The sequence below is a fragment of the Otolemur garnettii genome, unplaced genomic scaffold, assembly GCF_000181295.1.
Source record: "Otolemur garnettii isolate 467f Iridium unplaced genomic scaffold, OtoGar3 scaffold00063, whole genome shotgun sequence".
Taxonomy (NCBI): domain Eukaryota; kingdom Metazoa; phylum Chordata; class Mammalia; order Primates; family Galagidae; genus Otolemur; species Otolemur garnettii.
In genome coordinates, this window is record NW_003852458.1 from 3180619 (window position 1) to 3204276 (window position 23658).

The 23658-nt window shown below is 42.3% G+C and overlaps 1 protein-coding gene across 2 annotated transcripts in view; it reads left to right on the top strand.

The window, feature by feature from the left end:
- Nucleotides 1-10499: 10499 nt before the first annotated feature.
- The window catches only part of RAI14 (retinoic acid induced 14), a 115114-nt gene continuing 101955 nt past the window's right edge, over nucleotides 10500-23658 (top strand). For both annotated transcript variants that reach the window (XM_012807101.2, XM_023514993.1), the window contains exon 1: nucleotides 10500-10609. In XM_012807101.2, coding sequence (XP_012662555.1) covers nucleotides 10574-10609 — 36 coding nt within the window. In that variant the 5' untranslated portion in view covers nucleotides 10500-10573. The remainder of the gene's footprint in view (nucleotides 10610-23658) is intronic.

A 23658-nucleotide genomic window follows, 5' to 3' on the forward strand; every position in this document is an offset into this window, starting at 1 on the left:
GGGTCCGGGCTGGGGATTCGAACCCGCCACCTTAGGTGTACGTGGCTGGCGCCTTAGCAGGTTGAGCTATAGGCGCCAAGCCAGCTTCCTTGTTTTCCTTCCTCAGTTCTGTGGGTTCAAGTCCCTGGGCAGCAAATAGGGCCCACCCCATCTCCAGACCCCAAGCACTAGTTTCTCTTGGACTCAGCTATTACAGTGGCTTTTTATTTTGTGAGGGTTTTAACATAGTCTAATGCTGTTTGTTTCCAGTTAATTGTAATAGTTTTCATTGTTGGCCTAGTTCCTATAAGAGAGTCGAAGCATAGTATTACTTTTAGAATGGAAAGAGGCCAGAAGATCCATACTGGGATTGCTGGCAGGTATCCTGTGGATTGCCCCACTGTCAGAAGCAGGTAATGAGTGGAGTACTCTGGAGGTGGGGGGCTGCAGGGGCTGGGGCAGAATAGTTGAGGAAGCAGCTAATAGCCGGCAAGGGAAGGATAAACATGCCCTCTCTAACCTGCGGGTTCAAAGGGGACATCCCATTGTATTCATTTCATTTAGACTATTGTATTTTATGTCTGTGGGGTCATGAAGCTGCTGATCTCATATTTTCACTGAACAGGCAGAAATGCAGGCTGCAACTCTGGTGTTGATGTTCTAGGTGCCTCTTTTACTGTGGCATCTGAGAGAAGGAGAAATGTCCTTTTTTTGAATCTACAGTGTTTGAATAATGTCCAAACGTGATAGTTGGTGCAGCAGAAAGAATTTTCGGGCTTTTCATCCGCTCCCTTACTCCTGCTTCTAGGGCATTGGAGTTCGCAGGATCTGTTTTATTAACTTATTTATGTAACTCTTACTCTGAATCATATTTAGGACATTGATGCCTGGGTAAAGAGACTCATTCAGCAGGCCAAACGGAACCCCTGTGATCATGGTAAATGACATTTCCAGCATTTCAGAATGTGAGAGTCCAAGTCATCCCCATTTTGAATCTGAATCAAAGAACCAATGATGTATGTGGTAAGCCAGCTTTTGGCGTTTGACTCTTCCTAAAGTAAAAGCAAGAATTAAATATAGCCATGAATAGAGCCCATACTCCCACTTAACTCTAAAAATACCTTTCGTAACCAAACACTTTGTATGTGGACCTCCCTTTTACTTTTTACTTTTGATCTTTTCCAAAACAGCTCTGTTGAGGTATAATTTACATTTTGTAAGATGCACCAGTTTTAGTATACAATTATGTGATTTTCAGTAAATTTGCAGAATTGTGCAACTGTCACCACAATCTAATTTTAGAGCACTTCCCTCACCCCAGAAGGGTCCCTTATGCCAGTTGCAGTCCCTTGCTGTTAACAATCTCAGCCTTAGACAGCCAGTAATCTACCTTTTGTCTCTGTAACTTTGCCTTTTGTAGACATGTCACAGAAATGGAATCCTGCAGTGTGTGGCATTTTGTGTCCGAGTCTCAGCCCCCACCGTGTTTCTGAGCTTCACCCGCACCCATCGTGCCTCTGCGTTTCGTTCCTTTCTGTCTCTGGACAGTATTCCATTATAGGAAAATGCCACACTTTGTCTTTATCTCGTTGACTGCTGTTTAGTTTTTTCCTCAGTTATGAACACGGCTGCCATAAATGTTCCCGTACAAGTGTTTGTAGGGATATGTTTTCATTTCTCTCAGACATAGGAATGGCATTGCTGGGTCAGGTACATTTATATTTAACTTTCTAAGAAGCTGCTGGATTGCATCTCATAATGGCTGTGCCATTTTGTATTTCTACCAATACTGTTTGGCGATTGGACCAGTAATTTTAAAGTAATGTGTTCTTTAGGGTTTCAAAATGGGTCAGACTCGAGGACTTGACTTTGGAGAGAATGCTAAGGAGTTTACCCACTCATGGCACATACACCATACTGTTTGGGGTTGGTTGCTAGGCACATGCAGGCAGTTTTTCTCTGGATAGTTGAACGCGGTGCAGTGTTCAGAAGGAGATATTGAAATGAACATAAAAGGTGAAGCATAGATCAGGGAGGGCGTTTTAGAGATCATCTTCAAAATAACGTCAATGTAAGATAATCAAATGGAGTTTGTTAGTGCTAGAATAATTTTTATATTTCAGAGGTAGCTTGTTTTTGATTAAGCCCATGGTTTTTAAATTGAATGGCTTTAGGGCAGGGGTAACCTTGGGACTCTTCCTTGGTAGGCTTACTGGAGCATATGAGTAGCAGATTTGACAGACAGGGAGTAACAGCCAATTTTGTATCAGTGTGGCTGGCTGTGGCTGATTCATGGACAAGTCCTGGTTGATGGCAGGTTTTAGTTTCAGAGAAGAATGATGTATTTGTTTGTTTTTTTGAGACAGAGCCTTAAGCTGTCCCCCTAGGTAGAGTGCTGTGGCATCACAGCTCACAGCAACCTCCAACTCATGAGCGTAAGCGATTCTCTTGCCTCAGCCTTCCAAGTAGCTGGGACTACAGGCACCTGCCACAACACCCACCTATTTTTTGGTTATAGTTGTCATTGTTTGGCAGGCCCAGGCTGGATTTGAACCCGCCAGCTCTGGTGTATGTGGCTGGTGCCTTAGCCGCTTGAGCTACAGGTGCCGAGCCGATATATTTAGTTCTTAAGAGAAGTGTCACCCCCTAGATAAAGGTGAGTTGGGAAATAGGACGTTAGGTCTCAAACGAGTTTTATTAAGTAATTATCATTATGATATCTGAATGACATTTATGGTTTAAAAAGAACGTGCTCATTTATTTTCTTTGAAAAAAGTGAGATATTAGAGTATTTTTAGAAGGATTCATTGCCAAAAATGAAACTATTGTTATATCATTTTTTGACCCTAAACTTATTTATCCTCTGGGCTTTTAACAAACCTGCACCTTAGTTAATTCATAAAAGAGATAACAGATATGAAAGCACCCAGCCCATAATTAATGCTGAATAAAATTTACTTGCTTATTCAGTCAGTCATTATTCATATGTATCTGGCTTATAGAATAAATAAGACTTATTAATTATAAAGCTGTTATTCAGTAAAGTTACTGTATTCCTCACCTCTGGATGAAATCTATGGCTTCTCTCATTATTTATTCTTAGATGTTTAAAAAAGTTCTATGATCAGTTTTAACTGTTAAATAGCATCAATTCAGAATTTGGAATGCCTAATTTCAGATAATGCTAAAAAGGTGAAATCTGACTTAACATTAAATATCTTCCCCCTTTTCACCTTGCTGCCCTGCCTCTTCTGTCCTCTCTTTAGGGTGGGTGATCCCTCTAGGAATCTCCCTGTGGAAAAACTGGGAGTGGGGTGGGCGAAGATGAGAGCGGAGAGGGACCAGAAAGTTCTTACTTGGCTGGCAAGTGGTACTGAAGCAACTACAGCAAGACAGAGCCATGTTGTCCACACCCTGCTGCCTCCCTCAGTATGTTGAAGTCCTACCTCCCCCACCCCCCACCTTAGAATGTGATGGTATTTGGAGATTGGGCCCTTAAAGAGATATAAAGGTAAATAGGGTCATGGGTGGGCCCTAATCCCATATGACTTGTGTCCTCAGAAGAGATAGGACATAGACACACAGCAGAGACCACCTGAAAACACAGGCAGATGCAGCTGTCTGCAGCCAACGAGAGGCTCCAGAATGAAACCAGCCCTGTTGACACCTTGATCCCGGACTTTAGCTTCTATCGTTTAAGCCACTCAGGCTTTGTGCTCTGCTCTGGCAGCTCTAGCAAGCCCGGGTAAGGCTCTTTGGAGATCTCTCTCCTCTCCCTACTCACTCCTGGGCCACCATGGGGACCCTACTCTTGCAATTCCCTTAGCGAAGGAGACAATCTCACCTTTGGTTTGTTGCTTCTCCATCAAAGAGTCGCTTCTTTCTGGCCTAACCCTTTTCACAGAATTCAAGAGAACTTACTCCCTTTTGTTCTGATTGTCTCCGAAACACACATCTATGTACAAATAAACTCCAGCTTTCAGGCTGATCACAACACCCCAGTAACCTCTCCTTCCTTCCTAGCTTCGAGGCAGGGGCCAATACCTCTTCTGCATTTTAGATTCTCCTGTGTAATCTTTACAGTCCTGTAAGCCCTTGTCATGAGGCTGAGTAGGCGTGATAGGAATCAGTGTCCTCTGGGGTGGACATTTTCCTAACTGAGGAGCTTCCTGACTAGCAGGGCTAGGATCTCCTGTGAAACAATACACATCATGTTAATTGGGTTGGTGGGGGTTCCTTGGCCTGCTCCACAGCTCTTTCTAGATCAGGCTGATAAAATCTTTACCCTGAGAACTTGCCTCCATACTTCTGTTTGATGATCCTTGCTGTCCCTGACCCTAACACTGTGCTATTGAAAATGGTCATGGGCACCTTCAGCTGGGGTTAGCATGTGGTTGAGGAGATGCTGCAATGAGTGGGGAGGGGGCAGGCAGGAAGGAAAAAGGAGGGCAACTCGGCAAGACTTCACAGGCCACATGAGCTTGGGTTTTTAAAAACTACTTAGTACTTCCATCTGTACATAGTGAAACCTAATTATTATGTTGCATTTACAGAAATCCCAGTGAAGCTAACTGATGTCAGACCACTCAGCCTCCTCGGTGCACTTGGGATCAAAGAGAACCTTGCTGAGGTCAAAAGTAAAATCTAAAGTCTGTCCAAGCGCCTAATCCATAGCTTTGTCCTACATGTTCATTTGTGAAACATTTATTGATTACATGCAAAGGCCTGAGTATAAGCAACATGAAAATCCTACCCTGAAAATTGTTTATTCCAAAGTAGTGGCCAGTCTGAGATGTAAATTGTCAAATTTGCTGAAAACTGGTAACAGGGCTCTTGAAATCCTCACTCAACATCCAGGTGTAAAGGGGTTAGGCTACGGGAGGTTCTCCTTTGGAGGGAATTATGCAATGATTCCCATTACACCTATTGTCTTAGTACATTTTCTGTTGCTATAACAGAATACTATAGAATGGGTAATTTTTAAAAAAGAAGAAGTTTATTTGGCTCATGGTTCTGGAGTTTGGGAAATCCAAGAAAATGGTGCTCAGCGTCTCGTAAGCGGGGAAGGGCAAACAAGCCAGGCTCACTTTGATAATAACCTGCTTTGATAACAACCTGCTGGCAAGAACTACCTCGCCACCACGGCAATGGCATTCATCCATCCGGGAGGGTGGAGCCCTCGTGGCCCAGTTGCCCTTCCCTTATTACTGTTACACTGGCAGTTCTGTTTCTAAGACTTGAACATTTGGGGCACACATTCAGATCACAGCATCTACTCAGCCCCATTATAAAAGTTATAGGACCCCTTGGAGGGATTAGACAGATGTCTGACCCTTGCCTGGAAAATCTGAGAAAGGAGTGCCCCACATTTGGGACAGGTGGACAAAACACCCTTTTCTCCTCAGCCTGCTTAAATCTTGTGTTTCTTTTAAGGCCAGTTATAACCCTGCCCTAAATAGGAAGATGTTTCTGTTTTTTCAGCCCATACGTATTTCTACTCTTTGAATTTCTATAGTATTGAACACTTCATGATAAGGTGGTTTTGAAAAGATTATTATTCTCTATCGATACCCTCGGTCAGATTGGAGTCTGCTGCAGGGTCAGCTCACAGTTCGCAGAACCTAAATCTTTAGGTTTAAAATTCTAAGACTAAGCTGCTGGAGATGGCATAAGCTGAGCGAGGGGGAGCAGCATCTATTGGGCTCTGACCCTCATTTTATACTCTTGATTCCAGAAGAAGAGACATAACATGAGATATAATTCTTAGGCACAGCCCATCCAAGAAGCAGGGACTTGAAGCAGTTTCTACCCAGAGGGAAGAGCTGGGACGATTGTTAAGGACATCTTTATCTGGGAAGGTCAGATTGCAGGAACCTTTCACAGAATGTGTTTGTTTTACCAGTTGAGAGAATTGAATGTTTGCAGAGCTTTTGGTTAAAATTCCATCTTGGTTGCAGAGAGATTATTGCTGAGGAAAGCCAAGCACTTCAGGGAGAAGAGGTAGAGGTTGACAAGAAGAGAAATATTATATTTTCCTTTTTTTTATGTTTGTTCAGCACTTTATTCAGTGGTATGGATTTGAAGTCTGATGTTCTTTTTAACTTGGGTGAAAAATATCCTAAAGCCCATCTGCGTGTGTGTGTTAGTGTTCTCACGTGGTTGAGGAGTCTGTAGAAGCATCTCCATTTCTATGGGGGAAGGATGAGCTAGAAGGCATCGTTATTTACTCTGCTTCTCTGATTCTGAAGTGATTTGCAGGAAATGATTTTATTTTATTTTTTAATTTAAAAAATTTGTTTTGAGAGAGTCTCACTTTGTTGCCCTTGGTAGAGTGCAGTGGCATCATAGCTCACAGCAACCTCAAACTCTTGGATTCAAGCGATTCTCTCCCCTCAGCCTCCCAAGTATCTGGGACTACAGGCGCCACAATGCCTGGCTATTTTTAGGGTCTCACTCTGGCTCAGGCTGGTCTTGAATGCCTAAGTTCAGGCAATCCACCTGCCTCAGGCCTCCCAGAGTGCTAGGATTACAGGCGTGAGCCACCGTTGCCAGAGGAAATGATTTTAAACCAATGCCTTTGAGTGCCCTGGTGTGATATCTTGGGTACTAATGTAATGTATTCTTGTGATTTAAGAAAAATGTCCATGTGTGCACAGCTATCATCTGTGTTTGTGAGTTAATATTGTCCTTAGTGGTTGTGTGTAACCAGATAATTGCTCACGTAGAGTTAGAGTGTAGACCAGTGGTTCTCAACCTTCCTAATGCTGCGGCCCTAGTTTGAGAAGACCAAGTCTCTCTCTTGCTCAGTCTGGTCTCAAACTTGGGGGCTCAAGACATCCACCTGCCTTGGCCTCCCAGAGTGCTAGGATTATAGGTGTGAGCCCCTGCGCCCGGCCCAGCAGTGACTTATTTTGAATTAATTGGGTGGGCTCAGCGCCTGTGGCTCAAGTGCCTAAGGCACCAGCCACATACACCTAAGGTGGCGGGTTTGAATCCAGCTTAGGCCCACCAAACAACAACGATGGCTGCAACCAAAAAATAGCCAGGTGTTGTGGCGGGTGCCTGTGGTCCCAGCTACTTGGGAGGCTGAGGCAGGAGACTCCTTGAGCCCAGGAGTTGGAGGTTGCTGTGAGCTGTGATGCTACGGTGCTCTACCTGGGGGACAGCTTGAGGCGCTGTCTCAAAAAAAAAAGAATTAATTGGGTAATAACATTTTTGCTCATTGGGTAGATGTGCTTATTCTGCTTAAAATGGGAAAACTTTATTCAGATAATTTTTCCATAGATGTGTGATCCTTTTTCTTACATTTTCAAATTAGGCTACTGTCCAGCTTCACTGCAGTTCTTTTTAAATCAGCATCCTGATTAAGTGGCTTGTCCAAGGGCCACCATTTAGTATCACCACACTAAACGGATAGCTTTCATTTTACTCAAGACAGGCTGAGTTTTGTAAATTGGAGATTGGGAATTGGGACTGTAAAATTGCAACTGACCGAAGAAACATGAGTCCCTGATTTACTCCTAGGTCATGGTTGGGAAGAGGAGCTGCTGAGACAGAGCAGACCTGGTGTTACTCTAGGGGACAGGTTACTTCCCCCTAGCTATGGCTTCCAGGAGTTAGAGCCTTCCACGAATACCAGGAAGGCAGTGACCTGTTACTAACTTTACCCCCCAGCTACAGTTCATGTTTCTGGAGTTACTATTCTGTAGGATTCCAGAACTTCTTTTCCTTTGACACCTTTCTCTGTCTTTGTGGACCACCCAGCGATTACATACCCAGAGCCCAGGGACTCCAGGAAGATGTTCGCTTAGCAGTTCCTCTGGGAACTTTTGCAGTCAGTTACTTTATTTAATTCTCCTCATGTAAGAGTTTGCATACCTCTTGCTGAATGCTCATGTGGGTCATTAGGAAAGTTTTGAGATACACAAAAATCAAGAAATGTAAAAATCCATGCAGAAGAAAACAAATGAAGCCCTTGCAGCAAGACTGATGAAGGTGAAACTTGCACAGGTGAATCAGAAAGGACGCTGTTGACTGTGTTTCTTGGAAATGACATAACAGACCATAACACAGCCTGTGTCAAAACTTTTGCAGTAACCCATGTATAAAAAAGTAAGAAAGCCTAAGATAAATATATGCAAAAAAAAACTGACACAGGAGCCTTCAAAACCCCATGACTTCAAACAAAAATCTTACCCATCGTTGCATAAGACCTTGTGGCCTCAGAATCTATGAATGCAGGGATACTTGGGTGGTTCTGAAGCCTTGGTGGACCACACAGCTTGTGGGTCGTTCAGGTCTTGGTTTCTCTTTTCTCCCCTCCTGTTAGCACTTCTACCAGAGGGTAGAAAGAATTTAACTTCAAGGATGATTTCCATTTTCTAGCAACAGTTCGTGACAGTTTGGGAATATCTGATTATTGTTATTTTTACTTTAATTCATCAAAAAATGATTTTGTTTTGACATGAAAAAGTCAGCCCAACCTCAGTTTATAAACCAGCCCAGCTCTGGCAAGTGTATTCCTTGTTCCATCTGTGTCAATTCTAGGTTCTCAAACTTAACTATGCAAAAAATTCAACCGAGGAAATTCCTGGGTTCTGCCCCTTGGTATTCATTCTCTGTAGGATAGGGACCAGGATTTTGCATTTCCAAATTGTCCACAGGTCCTTCTGATGCAGATTAACTGGGGGCTGACTTTGAGAACTGCTGCCTTGGAATTTCTACTTGGTGTTCAGGTACCTGCCCAGCGTTCTCTGTGATTAAATGCGTGGCAGTTAGCAGTGTGTGATTACAGTGTGTACAGTTTCCAAGGCAACATGCATTCTGTCACTCCTGCTGAGGCTGGGAAGATTGAAAGGGGCCATGGAGAGGCTGTGGTCGTGGTGCAGCCTCCAGATTCACGCCATTCTAGCCCTGGGTTTTCACACCTTTCACCCAGGGCCCTGCTTAATGGCAGAAGCAATAATGGAAATAAACACATTATAGACCAGAGAGACCCTGGGACAGGAGTGGGGATGAGTACAGCATTCCCTCCCCCCTTCCACATCTCCACAAATCAGTTTTGTCTAGGATGATCAGGATGTGGAGGAACATGCAGTGACCTTGACAGGCTTCAGAACACAATGCTTATTGGGGCCCACATTTGCCTGCCCTTCCTTAGTTCTCAGCTGGGACGGTCCTGTTCAGGTGCATCTGTTCTCACTTTCTGTCAGAGTGGCTTGATGTTCCATTTATGGAGCTGCTTACTATGTGTTGGGAACTTTCACATACATTATCTTGCCTTTGGACTTTGATTTCTTAGTCGACAGGCAAAATAGTCCACATTTTATACATTTCTAGATTTAATGAAAATCTGTATAGTATTTTAGCACAGGATTCCGCCTTTACAGAGCTCCCAGTCAGACTTTGGGAACTGGTTCTGAATTCCATCATGAATAGGTTTTATGACTGCAGGTAAGTTTCTTAACTTCTCTGAGTCTCTGTTTCTACTTCTGCAAAATGAAGAGCTTAGACGAGATCAGTAGTCTTGACTTTGGAAGGGTGCAGCCAGGAACCTTCTTCCCTGAAAAGGTACATGTATACTTACTTAAAAAAAAAGTACATTCACTTTCTAGAGGACCATGAATCCCTGATAAATGAAATAATTTAAGACTTTGCCAAGTGCAGCTCAGAATTGCTGGGTTCCACAGGACCTCCTGGAGAGCACTGTTTGAAGAGGCCCCCTGAGGAATGAGCTATTTGATGTGGGAGGCTTTGTTGTTCCTGGCATTTTTCACTAACTGCCCTGTGCTTTGGGGTAGGGGGTGGGGGGATGGAAAAACGCTGAGAAAAATAAATAGGGAATGAATGGCATTTGGAATATGAACTGTTTTCCTTATCATTTGCCACTATTTTGGCCTTTCAGAAGGAGGTGGATGGTATGATTGCAACATGAAGGACTTGTAAGGGAATTACTTCAGCCTTCAGACACGGCATCTTATACAGCGACGTATAAGCAGGAACTTAAACTTGTTCTACTTGTAATGTTTGGGCACTCACTTATATGTAGGATCTAACAATGTCGAACTCACAGAAGCAGATGGTAAAATGGTGATGGAGGGGCTCTGAGAGTACTGGGGTGAGGGATTAGAGAGAGTTAAAGTTCAGTTAGACAGAGGAAATACCAAGAGATCTATTGTACAACATGGTAACTATAGTTATTAACACATTACTGTGTACTTGAAAATTGCTGAGAGTATATTTTTAGTGTTCTTACCACAATAAAATAAGTATGTCAGGTAATACACACATTTATTAATATATACATACTTTAAATGTCATGTTATATACCATAAGTATGTGCAACTTTTATATGCCAATTATACTACTCTAGGGAACATGAGTGGGAATAGTAAGTGTTCTTTGCCACTTTCTGGCTGTTAACTGATTACCTTCCCAGCCCAACCCTGTCTCTGTCCCATGGCCTAAAGTATTGTAATCCATTTGGGAGATAGTATCTGTAGTGTTTATTTGGAGACCTACACATTTTCTTTGTTTCTCTACTTAGGTGTTGAAAAATCTCCTCCAGAACTTTGGAAGGCTGAATGGACTAATCATGAAGAGCTTGAAAGCAAAGTTCAGGAAGAGTGATGTAAGTAAGCTGTGACTCACCATCTGGCCGCTCGGCCTCTACTCCACAGAGCTGCAGAAATAGTGCCTCATCTGTCCTTGATACGGGGCTGCTGGGTTATTAAACTGCAGACACCAGGGCACTCTTGGCCCCTGCTCAAGGTGGCTTCTGCCAATGGCATGCGCTAGGTTCCTAGCTGTTTGCACATTTCAAGGGTGACATTTTAAAAATGTTAGGGGTCTATGTCTTGTAGAGTAAGGAACAGTCAACATTAAACATCTTAAGAGAAAGAGCAGTTTCTCAAGTTGCCAACGTCCTAATTCAGAATGTCACTTTTAAGAGGAACTGGTCTCAGGAAGGTGGTTAAGGAATTGCATATTAGCATGGCTCATCTTTGGCTTCAGATGAACTCTCTGTTAAGCCTCTGGTGGTAAAACAACAATATCTTTTGCTGCCTGCACCTTACTCCCCCTGAATTCCTGGGGTTCTTACTCATTTTGTTATCCATCATAATAGCCTTTGGATTGGAGGAACCAATTCTGATGTCAGAATTATGAAACAAAGTCTCCCAGAGGAGAAAATGGGGAAAAAATAACATAGCAGAAGGGTGATACACAAAGATATTTTAACAAAAGGTCTCCTTATAAACCCTGCTGGGACCCTAATCTTGTACGAGCTGCATTCCAAATGCTTCAACGGAATCATAGAGTGGGAGAAATTCATAGAACGGTATGAGATAGAATCCCAGGTATGTCTTCTTTGAAATAGCTGTTATTTTACATGAGGTGATTAAAGATGAACCTGGAGTTTATTGCTTTGCCATGAATTACACTTTGACAGCTTGGCACAGCTGCCTTTTTGCAGTAAATGGAGGCTGCCTCTTTTATGGCTAGCATGTCACAGGCACACCTACTTTTGGCAGAAGCTTATCTCCCGAGGCTGCATCCTGACATATAACTTACTGCCCTGATAAGGCCCAGGCCAGATGAAATGCTGAGAAGATGATTGCAAAAGATTGGCTCGCTTAAAGAAAGGGGCTAGGGGCTTTTTCTTAGGAAAAAGCTGGTCTCTCCTTCTCTTTCTTTAGTAAAATTGACTAAACCTGACATGAAATGGGTTGGCCAGCACCATACAACCTGCTGTTGGCCACAGCCGGAGCCCATGTTACCTGACTTCCTTGGCCCTGTGTTCCTGCTGTTCACTGAGAAAGGTTCTCAGCCTCTCATTTGCTGGCTGGGTCAAATCACAGCCCATGTATCTCCTTCGACTTTTAGTTAAGGAGGAAAGGGCAATTAAATGGAAAATGTTGCCCAGTTCAGCGGATATGGGTTTCTTAAATTGTCTGACTAAGTTAACAAATGTCTTTTTCCACTGCAAGGGAATTTGGATAGCTTCCATTTATATAGGTCAAAATTATTTTAGCAAAATTTCATCAGTCCGGAGTTCCATGATAGATGAACAGGGGTCTGGGGTAATGATAGACACATAAATTTTTGGTTTAGAAATTACAGACTGGTGGCAGTAAAGAGGGTGTTGCTGGAATCTAATTTAAAAAAGAAGAAAAAACCGAAATATTTCCATCGTTTAAAAAAAACCCCACAGTAATAACACTAGTAAAAGCTTCTGGGATTTGGCAGCAGCAAAGGATTTTGGCAGTTAGCGGGAAGAGAAGAAATGTTCATGGAACAGACCTGAGGGAGGAGAGAAAAGGAATTGGTAGAGGGAGCCAGGAAATTTCAGACGTCTCCCCCAATTCATCACGAATGGTTTCCCCAAGACATGTCACTGTAAAACTAAATGGAGGAAATAAAAGCAGAAAAGAAAACCATGTCAAATGCTAGTTTGTTAATCAGCCACATGATGATAATGCTGATCATAACTGATCATTATGAAGTGTTTATTGTATGTCCCGTGTCGTGCCAAGCTCTTCATATGGAATTCATTCGTCTTACCACAGACCTTACATGATAGGTATTACTGTTAAGCTCATTTTATAGGTGAAGAAACTGAGGCCTGGGGATGTACAGTAATTTGCCTGGGTTCTTAGAGCTCTAAGTTGTAGAACCAGTTTTTTAGCCAAGGTGGTTGGATTCCAGATCCTGTTTTCTGAAAGAGGAGGAGTCTTGGATGGAGATTCTACTTTACAAAACTGGGCGATCTAGAGAACAGTGTGGAAAGGCAACTCTGGACTCAGACCTAGGATTGTGGCCTTAGACAAGTGTCTTCTGAACTTCAAGTTCTTCACCTGAAAAATAATAGTATTCACCTTACAAGGTGGTCGTGAAGGTTAAATGAGCTACTGAATGTCAGACAGACATCCTGAAACCTGGTCCTCATGCGGTACTTAGTTCATATTCAGCCCTTTCTCCTGATTAGGAACCCACAGTAAAAAACAGGATTCAAAAAGTTTATGGGGTTGGAGGGTAGAATAATGTGGAAACACGGCTGCTGGTGAGGAGGGGACCTGAGAGCTGGGAGAGAGGGGGGGCAGAGCTTGCTTTTCAGTGTGTGCTTTTTGGTTTGGGTGGTTTGGTATCTGTGCATGCATATGTATGTATTCCTTGTTACAGGAGAAACAAGTCTACACATGTTTACATTCAGTTAAATGAGCCAAGCGATAATCTTTTTTTTACCTGAAACAAGTGGTTTTTCTTAAAATATCCTAAACCATCCACCATCACATTTTTCTGCTTGTCTGTGTGTGAGGGAGGAAGAGGAAGAAAGGGTTCTTTGTATTTCTGGGGGGTAAGAAGAAGATAGTAGATCAGGTTCTCCTGCCTGTGTGAAGAGAAGACAGGTGACCCACAGGTGCGATCACATTTCAGCCGGGCTGCGCCTGGGAGGTCAGCGGCCAGATCAGTTTGTGGACATTGTGAGCAAAGCCTGGGAGTAAAAAAAAAGGGCAAAAGTGAACCAAAGGGGCCTCCTACAGATGGCCTTCAGGGTGCTCTGTGATCTTAGGACTGTCATGCGGGTAGAGGTATAAAGGGAGTGTCCTTTGCCGCTGGAACCATGTCAGGCGCAGGTTTACGTGAGTGTAGTAGGGGAAATTAGTTGTTTTGATCCTTAAAAAGCATTTAGCACCCTGCACATAACCCACAGAGGCTAATGTGAATTTTGAAACTTTTATTATGGTGGATAACCCTTTTTGTTTCACATTTATAAGTTTTATTTTGGGAGCCCTTAAAGTTGGGTTAGATACGAGAGGGGATATAGGAGAAATGTGAAGTATAGTTCTTGTCTTTAAGAACACAGTAAACTTAGGGAGGAGAAAAAAATATAGGAAATAACTAAGGCAAAATACAAGTAGGATAGAATACAGATACTAACGTCACCTTCAAGATGCTGTAACTAGTTGTTAAGTTGTGGGACTTGGTGATAAAATGCTATCGATTTTCAGAGAGATGAATCACTGGAAGTGGGCGAATTTGTGAAGCTTCATGGAGGTGGGACTTCATCAAGGCCTTGAAGATAGGTGGGACTTGGAAGCATAAGTGGGATACGGGGCAGGCCAATGCAGGGAGCCAGCCTGTAGCATGATGGGAAGATTCAGTCTCAAAAATAGCCCTGGTCATGAAAAATGGTAATACTTCAGGAGCCCACCCCAGTGCCCTGAGTATTGGCTCTGAGTATGTCAATAAAACACTATAAAGTTTTCATCTAGTTTTTAAAGTGGATAGACTGACTTGTATGCTTACAAAAGAAGCCCAGAGTTCTAAATCATCATCATTTATGTCTTTTATGACTATAATTTGAAAGAGACTGCTTTACCTCTCCAAATATTTGCAGCCACTGGCATGTGGTTCCACATGGAAAAATGAGCTGTCATCATGAGAAATGAAGCCAGAAAGGTTGGGATTTCCCTTCGCTAATAAAATGCTTAGGCTTCTGGAATTTCTTTGTAAATGCCAATGTTCAGTGCCTTGAGTGAAAAGGGTGGAGGTGGAGGGATAGGAAGCAGAGTTGAAAGATCTTTGTAACAAATCTTCAGAAATGCCACTCAGACATGACTGAGGGCTTCACAGTTTACTTTGTGGGTGTGTGTTCACTTTTATGAAAAATTTGTTCCAAATTACATTTTCCCTTTTTAATAGAGAAGCAGCAGACATTCCATTAAAAAAAGCAAAATAGCCAGTTTAAAATGACTGGCTCCGTGAAAGATTAAATTTTTGGTATACCTTTATGGAGGAGCTATTGTAGAGCTGTTGTAGCTTCTAGCCAAGGAAGTGCACACACCCCATGAATCTTGGGGAACCAGACACATCCTGTTCAGACAGGGGTTTGAATTTGTTGCCTGTTGAGATAACAGCTCTTATGAAGGTCGACGACCGACATCTCTGCCAAGGTATTTTTTCAAGGAGGTCTTAGTTATTTATAATATGTCGTTACAGATGCCTAAGCCTCCCTCCTCTGCCCCACATACACACAAATGCTCTTGTACACACAAAATGATAGTATTTGAAATCCACTTCTTTCTGTAGACAGGAGTCTTGGTCAGATCCACTGTAAAATTGAGCTGCTTTTTTCATAGATATAATTTTAAAATACAGGCAGTCTTTGAGTTACAAACATCTGACTTATTTACGACTCACCCTTACAGAGGCTACAATAGGTAATAGGTAAATGTGCCTGTCCCAACTTAGCATACAAATTCAACTTAAGAACAGACGTATAGAACAATCTTGTTCATAAGCTGTGCATTGAAGATGACCCCTTTGGGCAGAGGTGTGAGACTCTAGTAAAAGTTCTAGAGAGAAATTTAGTCAGATTTATGTCATGCTACATATTTTCTAGGTCTTTTTAGCCCTTTTTAAACCGAGAAATTGCTTGCTGCCTGATTTCACCCTGGATCAGTGTGCTAGGGCTGCTACAGCAAAGTTCAAAAACTGGGTGGCCAAACAACACAAATTTATTGTGTCCAGAGTTCTGGAGGCTACAAGTCCACGATCAAGGTATTGGCAGGATTGACTCCTCACCAGGGCAGTGAGGGAGAAGCTGTCCCCTGCTGTGTCCTAGATTCTGCCGGTTTGCTGGCAGCCTTTGACTTGTGGAAGCATCAGCCTGCTATGTGTCTTCATCGTCATTCTCCTTGTGTGCAAGTGTCTGTACCCAGATTTCATTTTTATAAGGACACCACTCATTGGATTAGGGATCACTATAATGATCTCCTTTAAACTGGATTGCCTCATTTAAACCCTGTTTCTAAATTAGGTCACATTCTGAGTTTAAAGGGGCATTAGGGCTTCATGAATGGTGAGGGTACAGTTCCACCCGTAACACACCTCTGCCCTTTGCATCTTCAAGCAATTTCTCCAGGCGTTCATCCACGGAGCACGCACTGTCATAGACCTCACTCCACCATTGGCACTATTTTCATTGTCTGAGAGAGTGAGGATGGAGCGTCACACTTTTTCAGGGGCTTTTTATCACTGCCTCATATGTCATACTGATAGCAAGAATGAACCTCATGGATGCTAAGCTTGTACAATAGTAGTAAGGGGAGGAGTCCTAACGTACTGAGTGTTCCTTAGGCACCAGGCATGGTGCCACAATCTTGGCATACCTTTTGTCCTTAATACTTACAAAACTCTATCCAGTAAACACCATTGTTACAATAGCATTTTATAGAGAAAGAAATGAAGGTCAGGAGCAGGTAAGAAATTTGTCCAAAGTCCCTGGGTTGGTAAATGGCAGAGATATGGGGATCTTGCTTTTTCTTGACACAAGAGCTTGCCTTGTCACATTCACTTGCTGACACAAGGCATTCCTAAATTGTGCAGCTTCAAACTGTGTAAATGATTCCCACCCTGTTGCCCTAAGCTTAAATAAGACCTGTACAGTGATTTTACGTCATCATAAGCCCATTGCAGTGGCAAAGTTCACCAATGTTTCAGCATCATTCCTCCCTGGCAGGAGAGAATCTGGGAAAATCTTGTGTTCTTTCATTTCCGAGGGCCAAATCTATTTCAGTCTTAAGTTTTGAAGAGAGAGAGAACAGATGCTCCTCTTCTGTTCTTCCAGGGGAGCCGGTAAAACATGTAGGTTTAAGCAGAGCTCCATTTGGGGTCACAGCTTTATTCTACTCATCCCAGACCGTAAACGTGATACCATTCCAGCCAGAGACCAGCATGAAACCAAAAACCTGGGTCCTAAACTTGGGGAAATCTTTTATCTGCAATGAGTCAGTCAGGTTATTATCTCTTATCTCTTTCTTATGAATTAATTACTCAATCCTTTTGAACTGAAGCTATTGTTGACATGTATGTTTTTTGTTTTGACAAATTCTTCACTTCACTTTGTCTTGGAAGTGAAACAGCAACAACTTTTGAATCATCCCATGGAGGTTTTCAGTTGAGTTTCTACCCAGAGATCTTTGTTCAGTGGAGGTGGTTATTTTCATGTATATGGCGGTAGGGTCAGCCTTAGCCCATCAGGTCTTTATAGATGGCATTAGTGACTAGCCTGGGCTTTCCTTTTGTTTATCCTTACCTCCTTTTAAAAAAGGAAAGTCTTGATTATTCAATTGTTAGAGCAGTTTTTTATTGCATTAATGAAAATGCTTTTACTTTTTTGGAAGCACCACCTAAAAGAATTTCATTTTTTATTTTCTCAGGATGCTAAATGAGCTGATGGCTTCTAGCTCCCTCATGCTTCCTGGGCTGCCCAATGGGCAGGAGAAATTGATAATGTGAGAATAGAGCCAGAAAAGGTCTAAGGAACCAGCTGCTCTCCTTGGATATGTTTATTCTGAGATGTATTTCCCAATGCTGAGAAAGTTTCTATGGCAATTTTTCAGGCATGAACTGTTTTTAGAGGGGGGTTTGATAAGAGTTAGTGTGAACTCGTGAATCCAGCCATTCTTTAATGGCTTGTTTCATAACTGAGAAGCTGCGGAGTCCTTCTGTGAGGTCCCAGTGAATGTATTACTTAGGTACAGGATAAGCAATTTTAACAAAATACCCTGAAATACAGTGGCTCAAGCAAGACAGAAGCCATTTTCTTTTGATGTAAAAGTTTCAATTAATCTAAAGGCCAGCAGGGCAGCTCTGCTGCATGGATTAACTCATCTTGGGGTCCAAGTCCTTCTTTGATGCTCTTCTGCTACACTCCAACAGTATGGTAGCCACTAGCCACATGTGCCTCTTGAACATTTGAAATGTGTTGCAAGTATAAAAAATAAACATCAGTTTTTAAAGACTTTGTTCCCCCAGAAGAATATAAATATCTTAATAATTTTTTATAATTTCCCATTGAAGCACTAAGATCCTAGACATATAATACCATTTATTTTACTGGTTTTTATTTACCTCTTTTCAGTATAGCTACTTTAAAATAACAATGACGATTCTTTTGGACAGGGCTGCTCTAGGGAGTTGTCCTTGTTGAATGATCTTCATTCAAGTCTTAAGGAACCAGAAAGAGGGGGAGTGGAGCACAAACATTTTCCTTTTTAAAGGAATCATCACCTCTCAGGGAACTGATTGAGCTCAGTCACACGCCCCTACCAACCTAGCTGCAAAGGAGGCAGGAAAACATGTTTCAAGTGACCTTAAAACCAGATAAACCTCTAGGGAGAGGGGAAGAATGCTTATTAGTGATAATTAATTCAAACATAGGCAGTTTCCAGAGAGGGTCTCCTTTGAGACTTGGATGGTGGATGGTAAAGGTGTGCCACAGCATTCTCAGACTTGAGTGACTTTCTGCAATTTTGACTACTTTTACCCTAGAAGTGACTAATGATTGCTACTTCCCCAGTACCCATTGTCCCATTACTGGAAGCCTATATTGCAGCAGGCTGTTTAGGTAAAGTTAAATGCTTTTTCCATGTTAGGAATGCAAACTGCTCTTGAGTATTACCTGTTGGTGATGTTAAGTAATCAGTCAGGCTTTTCTTTTTAAGTCCAGTAATATATTGGTGACCTGATCTGATCACATGTGGGATTAACATGGGTTTGTTTAAAAACAACCCAACAATAATCATTTTATAGTCATAATTTGGGGTTTCTTACACAGATAAGAACTAATATCATCTGATCTCATCAATTATACATTATAAACTTAGCTTTAGGTTACATTGAGTCTGTGTATTCAGTTAATATGTAATTTATGAAACTGTGAAGTCTGAGGATTCTAAATCGCAGGGACTAATTTCATCTAAATGTCTATGAGAGTTTGGCTTGGCATCTGTGGCACAGTAGTTACAGCACAGGCCACATGCACTGAAGCTGGCAGATTTGAACCCAGCCCAGGCCAGCTAAACAACAATGACACCTGCAACAACAACAAAAAATACCCAGGTGTTGTGGTGGGTGCCGGTAGTTCTAGCTAGTTGGGAGGCTGAGGCAAGAGAATCGCTTAAGCCCAAGAGTTTGAGGTTGCTGTGAGCTGTGATGCCATGGCACTCTACCCAGGGTGACATAGTGAGACTCTGTCTAAAAAGAAAAGCAAAACAACACACGAAAGTATATGACAGTTTGATTCAAATCTTAGGGCTTACAATTCAGAACAGAACTTTAGATTTGTTAGACGTGTATCTTTATTAATATAACCCAAGATCATATTAGCTTTTTTGGGGGTACACATTACCAGCTGAGTGCATTGATTTGTTTCTCTCCCAGTGTTGCTTTTGAAGCTTTCTCTTCACGTACTTGTGCTGTGGGATATTTGAACCCAAATGGAGCACACTGTGTTTATCCTTGTTAAATTTTATTTGTTAATTAAATGTGTCAAGTTCCATTTTGTTAGACAAAGTTATTTCTGTAGGTTTTTAGACTATTTTCAATTCTGATTTTTATCCTAATCACCTCGAATCATCCACACACTTGGTAGGATGTTTATGTAATCTTAGCCTAAGTCATTGATAAAATAAGCAGCTGAAAGGCTCTACTCAGGTACATTATATATAAAATGACTATTGACATCCTTCCAAATGGACAGTGCCTTAATCCACATTCTTTGGGGCCTGGTTGTTCACCCCTTGGACTACTTCTCAACCATTTTCTCTCTTGCCCACTGTTGTCCTTTGCTCTCTATGTAATATTGGGTAAGTTACACAATCTCTCTGATCTTCCATTTTCTCACCTGTAAACTGGGGTGAGGCCAGCCCCTCCCTGAAAGCATCAACGTGAAGATTAGGATAAAATCTGGCACACAGCAACTTCTCAAGAAATAGCAGCTAATGATACTGCCCCTCCTGACGTCTTGCACAGTGTCGGGTATTTGTAAGTCCTCTGTAGTGTGTGATGGACGGGTAGGCTCAAAAAAGTGTACTGACTAGGTGACATATTTAAAAGAATTAAGCGCTGCCAGACTTCTGCCATTCGCAATGAACTCTGGAACGTGGCTCCTCAACATTCTTGGAGTTTGGGGCTGGCCCATCTTGATTTGGTACATTAGGAATAATAGAGAAGACAGGACTAATGAGGACAGCCCCCAAGAGTAGAGTTAGGGTGAAGAGATGGTAATGAAAAGAGAAGTGTACGTGGATAAGTGATGGAAAGTAAAGTTCGGTGGGAGGGGTAGACTTCTCTGTACAGCAGCGAGAGCCCGGTGTGTGTGTGTGGGGGGGGGATGGGGGGGTGAAAGCAAAGAGTGAAGTTGCAGGATGGTTACATTTTGGCAGTAGGATGATTCAGGGTTTTGAGAAACTAAGCAGGAAAAAGGGCCAGGATTAGGGCCAAGGCCAGGGTGGTGGCTGCCGTGGGGAGGAGGAGGACGGGATGTGAGTGGGTGTGAAGGAGACCAGGGAGGGAGCCCAGATTCCTCTGCTACATAAAGGAAGGTCTGAGTTGTGGGGCCACACCCTGCTGCTCTGCCCCTCCAGCCCCTCATCTCCTGAGAAATCTGGCGTGGGCTTACTTTTGCACTTGCATGTCACTAAGCAACTTGGAGGGAAGAGACATTAGGAAACCTAGGGGAAAAGTGAGAATACCTTGGATTTTAAAAGAATGGGAACAACTGTTTATCACTGAAATGCACTTACCTGCCAGACATTATTCTAAGCAACCTAACAAATTATTATAATTAAACAGTTATAATTTATTTGTGCCTATTAGTGAAGTGCTGTTTTTATCACTAGTTTACAAATGAGAATACCACACTGTCATAACTCGCTGTATTAGTTTCCTAGCACTTCGGTAACAAAGGGCCACAGACTGGGTTGAACTGGAGGTGTCAGCAGGATGAATTTCTCCTGAGGACTGTGAGGAAGAATCTTCCATGGCCCTCCCCGAGCTTCTGGCAGTTTGCTGTCCCGACTTTTTGCCCTCCTCTTTGCTTACTGTTTACCCTCTGTTAATGTCTGTTTCTAAGTTTCCCCTTTTAGAAAGTTCACTGTTGTACGTAGGGGCCCACTTTATTCTTAACTAATTACATCTGCATTGACCCCCAGTAAGGTTACATTCTGAGTTACAGGGGGATAGATCATAAAGCTAAAGTAGGAAGCAGGGTTTGCACCAGGGACTCCTGCCACCATAGTCACCGTGTCCTGCTGCTGCGGGTGCACACAGGTGTCTGCTGTCAGGAAATACCAAATATGATGACCCCAGCCAACCAAGTAAAGGCCTGAGATTGAATTTCAAATTCCTCATTCCACTTTCCAGTGGCAACTGACAGGTGATAATCTAGTTAAACGTTGACCAAAGCATGCTCCACAGAAGTATCCTCTGAGATACCCTTTGGGGTCAGAGATAAGAGTGGGCGGAGACTACGGGAATCAGAGTGGTCAGACCTGTTTTTAAGGAGGGTGTGCAGCTGGGAGAGGAGGACCTAAGTGAGAATTGCCACCCTAGGCTTAAGGTATGAGCACATTGTTTTGTATTGTTTTCTGTTTTTAAAGTAACAAAAGATGTGACTTAGCCTAGCTTGGCTGTGCTGCAGCAGATTTTGGACAGTACCCCTACCCCCACCCCACCTATGGTGGTTTCTGTCTTTTCTCTTTCCTTTCCTTTTCCCTTTCCCTTTCCCCTTTGCCCTTTCTCTTCCCCTTCCCCACTTGATTGCCCTTGGTAGAGTGCCATGGCTTCATACTTCACAGCAACCTCAAAGTCTTAGGCTCAAGAGATCCTCTTGCCTTAGTTTTTCATTTTTTAGTAGAGATGGGGGTCTCAACTCTTGCCCATGCTGGTCTTGAACTCATGAGCTCAAGTGAGCCACTGTGCCCAGCCTTGGGGGTCCTTCAGAAATTTTCTGTGCCCCTTGACCAGTTGGAGGATGGATTGTTTTGTAAGCACTGGTCAATGAGTTAGTTCAGCAGTTCTGGAGATCAGCCTGTAGATTCCTGCCTGTTCAAGTGCATTTGGAAGGAAAGCCCCTTAACCCCCCCCCCGCCCCCCCATAGTAAATAAATGTGTGGATGGCACTTTGGTGATTACTGTCCCTGTTCAGCTGCAGCATCCAGGCTGGCTTCTGGCACCAGTCACTGTATTGAATGAATGAGTATAAAACGGAAATGCTGACCATTCCTCATCACCTGCAGGCCCTCTCTGCTCACCATTTACTCATATCATGAAAAGAAACAAAAGGCCAATGGGATTTTCTGGGCACGTTTCCTTTAGGACGGTTAAAATGTCCTCTGGGCCTCACTTGCTGGTGCTCCGTGAAGTAAAGCATCACTGGAGGGCCTGGCTTGTTATTTACAACCCACCTAGGTACTTGTATTATACTCAAACTGTGAAATTATTTTGCATCTATAGTTCATTAGCTCAAGTGGTTGGAGAACCACATTAAAGAATCACGGTTATATGCTTAGACCTTATGTAGGCTAATTAACAGGCCTGTGTTTCCTGGACAGAAAATTACCTAAATTTAGATCCAATTTGCTGTATGTGGTTCTCTCGTCACAGACAGCCTGATGCTGTTGATTAAGAACACTGCCACACATTACTGGAAATAAAACAGAACAAAAGAGTGCTTAGGTCCTCTCCTGGGTTTGTTGGAGCAGCTGTTTCGACCTCATTTACAGGATATGATTTTATAATCGTGTTTAGTTCTTAGACATTTGTGAGTCATTTAACCATAGTTTGTCAGAAAAATTCTGGACAACTTGTTCCTAGCTGGGGAAGATATTCTCCAGAATGGTCAACCAAGCCCACAAGATAGAGACAGGTCTTGTTACGGCCCCAGATTAAATGTACTGAATGTGGGTGTCTGCCAGCCTTTGGGACCCCAAGCCTATCGTGTACTTTGTTCACACTGACATTCCTCATTTCTCTGTCACAAGGCTGTATTGTTTATGAACAATGCTCTTGGGTTGGTCACTATTACAATTTTTGACCCACTTCTGAAGAGCTATGTTAAGGAAATAATCTAAAAAAGAGAAAAGAGTTTCTTGGGGTATTAGTGAAAAATTGAGAATAACTCAGATGTTCGAGGAATAGACCAATTGTTGTATTCATAAAGAGGAATGTTGTGGAGTCATGAAAACATTAAGATTATAAAACTTTGCAGCAACTGGAAAAGTGCATATGATAAATGGAGAGAAATTCCCATTACAAAATTGTGGATTAGAATGAATTAACAACAAATAAGAAATGTGTATGCTACATATCAACACTTCCACTTAGGAATACTAAGGAACTCAGGATGGGCATAAATATTTAGCTTTAAGGAAATTCACCATGGTGATAAATACATAAAAATTAGAAACCACTTAACTATTTAAAGGTTGAGTATATTTTGAATACCTATTATACAGTCATTTAAAATGTTGCAGAAATTTATTAAAGAACACCGTTTTATATATTACTAAGAGATAAAAGCAAATTCTAAACATTTGTGATGTTTTAAAAATTTCTAATGTATTTCTTTTCCTAGGAAAAAATGTGGAAGTTATAAATAAGGATAAGCGGTCTCCAAGGGATGATCCAAGTTTAGTGGCTTGTGAGGTTTATACAGAAATAGATGGAAGTTCTCTGTTAAAAAAATAAAAACACCTCAAAAACACATGTACACACTTCTTACTGTTGTAATTTTGCCAAAAACAAAAACAACAGATAATATTGCTGGGCTTTGGAAGGGTCCTGAGACTTACTACATTTACAATACCACGAAAGCTTTTTTTTTTTTTTTTT